The sequence below is a fragment of the Gavialis gangeticus genome, unplaced genomic scaffold (assembly GCF_001723915.1).
Source record: "Gavialis gangeticus isolate Ggan-Ray unplaced genomic scaffold, GavGan_comp1, whole genome shotgun sequence".
Classification (NCBI taxonomy): domain Eukaryota; kingdom Metazoa; phylum Chordata; order Crocodylia; family Gavialidae; genus Gavialis; species Gavialis gangeticus.
In genome coordinates, this window is record NW_017728992.1 from 147,626,241 (window position 1) to 147,630,245 (window position 4,005).

General features: G+C 48.3%; 1 protein-coding gene across 2 annotated transcripts in view; it reads left to right on the forward strand.

The window, feature by feature from the left end:
* ATP6V0D2 (ATPase H+ transporting V0 subunit d2) overlaps window positions 1-4,005 on the forward strand; it is a 60,201-nt gene that overhangs the window by 40,990 nt on the left and 15,206 nt on the right. The window contains exon 6 of one of the 2 annotated variants that reach the window (XM_019527876.1): window positions 2,378-2,554. The exons of the other annotated variant lie outside the window; for it this stretch is intronic. Within the exon in view, the coding sequence (XP_019383421.1) occupies window positions 2,378-2,554 (177 nt within the window). The remainder of the gene's footprint in view (window positions 1-2,377; window positions 2,555-4,005) is intronic. 2 annotated transcript variants of the gene reach the window in all.

Genomic DNA, 4,005 nt, shown 5'->3' on the forward strand with positions numbered 1-4,005 from the left:
TCTTGGGCTTTCCCCGGCGCCGGGGCTCAGGGGGCACCCAGCCGTGCCTGGCCCCCCCCCCCCCCGACCCTTCTCGGGGTCCTATGCCCTCACGGGCCCAGTACTGCCCTCTCGGGCTGGAGTCTCAACCCCACCCCCGCACCACTCTGGTGCCACACTGTCGCGCCTTCCCGGCGCTGCTCGGTGCCCAAACGGGGCACCCAGGAAACCCCTGGACTGCTGGGGATCTCCTGTGAGGCCTTCTCACACCCCTACAGCCTCACCCAGTCCTCCGGTTTTTATATACATGTCACAGAACCATAAGCCGACTGGCTGTAACAAAACAATAGGCCTCCTGGCAATAAAAAAACAATAAGCCTACCGGCTATTACAAAACAGTAAGCCTACCGGCCACAACATAAAGGCCAGGCCCACCTGGCTCTCTGGCCCACAGCCTCCTGGTCAGGCTTCTCCTCACCCTGACCATCATGCAGCCCTCTGGGTGCTCAGGCTACACTGCTTGGCTTAGCTCTCCCACAGAGCTCTTGCTTCTCAGGCTGCAGGATGGTAACCACTAGCCAGGCCGGAGCCTGGCTGTTTATAAGGGCCCGGCCCTGCCCCCTTCCAGTCACATGACCCATCTGGTTGCTCCAGCAACCCGCACCTGAGCTGCCCTGGTGACTGGCAGCTGCTCTACACTCTTACTCAGGCACGGGGCACCCAAGTGCCCCCATGACAACAGTATATTAATCTACTGAGCAGTAAAGCATCATCATCTACATGTGAACACCATTTACTGCGACATAATTAGGCTACTGCACAGTTAGCTAGTACCTGTAAATACAGGTACTACATTAACTATGCAGTACTGTGCAGTAACTCTCATGTAGATGCTGACTGGAAGTAAATTTGCTCCCGGTCAGCCTTGGCAGCAGGGAGCCACAAGGGACAAGGAGCTCTCTGTTCCCAGTCCTGGTGCTGTTCAGCTCCCACCTCCTCCCAGAAGCTGGGAGCCAACTGGCACTGGGACTGGGGAGCTCTCTGCCCCCTGTCCCAGGTCCCGGCTTCCAGCACAAAGCTGGTAGCTCCAGAGGGTGAGGAGGGGCTGGGAACCCAGCTCCCATCTGGCCCCTGGAGTGGCTGTGATGCATGAAGCTGGCTGCTCTGGGGAGATGGTGAGGGGCTGGAAACCCAGCCCCCACCTACCCCATGGAGCAGCTTGGCATGGCACAGAACTGGCCCCCATGGCACACAGAGCTGCTCCAGGGGATAGGGGGGGACTGGATTCCCAGTCCCCACCCGCTCCCCAGAGCAGCCAGCTCTGCACCAAGCAAGGCAGCTGCCGGTGGCAGGGGCCTTGCTGGCAACTGTGTGTCACAAGAGCCATAGGGCCAGGAGAGCTCTGCCTGCTGCAGGGGCAGCTGTCTCCCAGTCCAGTGCACATGAGGTCCCTTCCTGATGTGCATGGGACCAGGATAAAGCTGCCACTGCATCTGACAGAGCTCTCCCAGCCCTGTACCCACTGGGACTGGCCCCATGCGAGTCCCTGAGCTAGCACCAGTGGGAGTCTGGAGCTCCCCCGGGCTGCTGCAGGGAGGCAGAGCAGGGCAGGAGCAGCTCTGTGCCATGTAGGCATGCCCTGTGTATAGTAATTATTTTTAAGCAATTATTTCCATTTCATTGTTAAAGATTAACACACCTTACAATGACCTTGAAGTAACTCATCTATTCCTGATTCCATTTACTTTTTAATATTTTGAAAAATGTTATTGAAAAACAAGAAGAAGGGAAATTTCCTGGCAGAATTATACATCCTGGCCACATCTACATGCGATGCAGGCTGCACAATCATTACTGTGTAGTTTAAACAAGTACTAAATGACTGTGCTGTAACTGGATTTACTATGCAGTAGCATTGCCGAATGGCTTTCAGATGACACTGACTGCTCAGTAGCTCATTACTACTGCACAGTAGTGTTGCGTCACACCTCCTGCCATGAAACGCCACTCTGCAGTAACAAGCTACTGTACAGTAAGCATCTCGTGTAGACACAGTCTCTGAAAAGCAAAAGGCAGTTAAATAAATAGGTGGAGGATGGTTAAGACATAAGGTTTAAACTCTCTTTGGTTGATTAGTTAAAATGTAAGCATTGGTTATGATGATTCTGTTTTATTAAATATGTATGTACTTGTTCTGAAAACTGTGCTTTGGTTAATTCCTATAGCATAAAAAAACCTTGCAAATAATTCTACCAAGTGTAGCATTTATAGATATCATTAATTAAATTAGACTTCAATGGGCTACTTCTGGTATTGAACACTATTACATTGTTTATCCTTTTCAGTATCAAATAATCAATCTATGTTACTTATTTTTAATATATATTATTCTTTTAAGTTTGAAGCAGACAGACGTGCCTTTATCATCACCATTAATTCATTTGGCACTGAGCTGAGTAAAGATGACAGAGAGAAACTATATCCAACCTGTGGAAAGTTGTATCCAGAAGGCATACACCTGCTGGCCAATGCAGATGACTATGAGCAAGTGAAGTGTGTGGCAGATTATTATGCAGTATGTAATGTATCTAATTTCTAACAAAAAGATGATTCAATATTCTATAGGCAATGATTTCTTAGGATGATATTTTTTGTTGGACCAAATTCCATAGCATTTGTTTAAAAAAATACATAAAGGAACTCTGACCATCATATGCAAGTCCAAATACTTTAAACTGACAAAATAAACAATACAGGAATTATACAAATGATCCTGTAGAGAAGTCAATGCACAGAAATATTGTATTCTTTCCAAAGATATTTGAATAGTGACATTATCTTGATGCCATGTAAATTGTCCATCATAGAGAGGTCAAAATAGGGCCAAATCACACCTTCTTACAGGCAAAAAGTGTTCCCATCCCACTAAAAGCCACAGAAGCTGAGGTTCACTACATACTTGCTACCTCAAGGAAGAAAGGGTTAGAAAGCCATTAAAGAGATTAGACTACAGCCTTCCACATCTAGAGATGAAAAAGGAAGAAAACCTGGCATAGGACTTCTTGGTTTCCTGGCAGCTTATTTCCTATAGGAGATTTACTGTCATTGGTGAACTGCAGAAAATATCTCTATTACCAGGGTTAAACAACAAAGTTTAAGACCTGCTACCTCCTGTAGTCTTAAACACAGATATCCACTACTGCTAGAGGCAAGAATGCAACAAGAATGTGTGTTAGTATTTCCTATTCCCAGTGTGAAACTCTGTTGAGCCCTGGCTTCAGAGCCACAAGTTTCCACAAAGCCTCAAAAGAGGGAAACATGATTTCACAGAGCTGGTATTCTCTCCCTTTCTTTCCCACTCTGTCATTCTTCAGTGAGGACTATTTGATCAGTATTATCTTTTTTCAGGGGAAGTGTAGAATGGAAGAAAAGACAGAGAAAACTAATAGATACCTGGAGTAAACCTGTAAGGGCAAGTGTAGATGAATTGGGAGCCCTAAACTGAAGCCGTGAGTTTTTAAAAACATCGCTTCAAGTGAGGGCAAAGTTAACCCTCATGTCACGTACACCTGTGTCTTACCTGCTTCTCCAGCAGTGGGGGAGGGAGGGCAAGCTGCCGGTGGATGGAGCGGTCCCTGGGGTGTGCGGGGTGGGAGGTTGGTGCTTCCCTCTACAGCAGTGGCAGCTCCCCCCCAGGTGGCACCCACCTGCAGGTACCCAGCTAGGGTGGTCCCAGGGGGTACCGCAGCTGTGGAGGGAAGGACTGGGTTCCCCACAGCTCATGCAGGCAAGCAATTTCCAGGAGGAAAAAAAAGAAAGAAAGAAAGAAAAAAGATCAAGCTCGCTGCTTCTTTTTTTGTTTTTTTCTCCTTCGGTGGAGCCTGCCTTCCTGGGCTGCTGCCAGGCTGTCTGCATGGGCTGCCTGCACAGCCCCTGAGCTGCATGGATCCCGGTGCTTCATTTTACGGCTGTAGGGCAGCAAACTAAAACTCCTCAGACATATTTTAGTTTGCTGTGTGCCAAAGT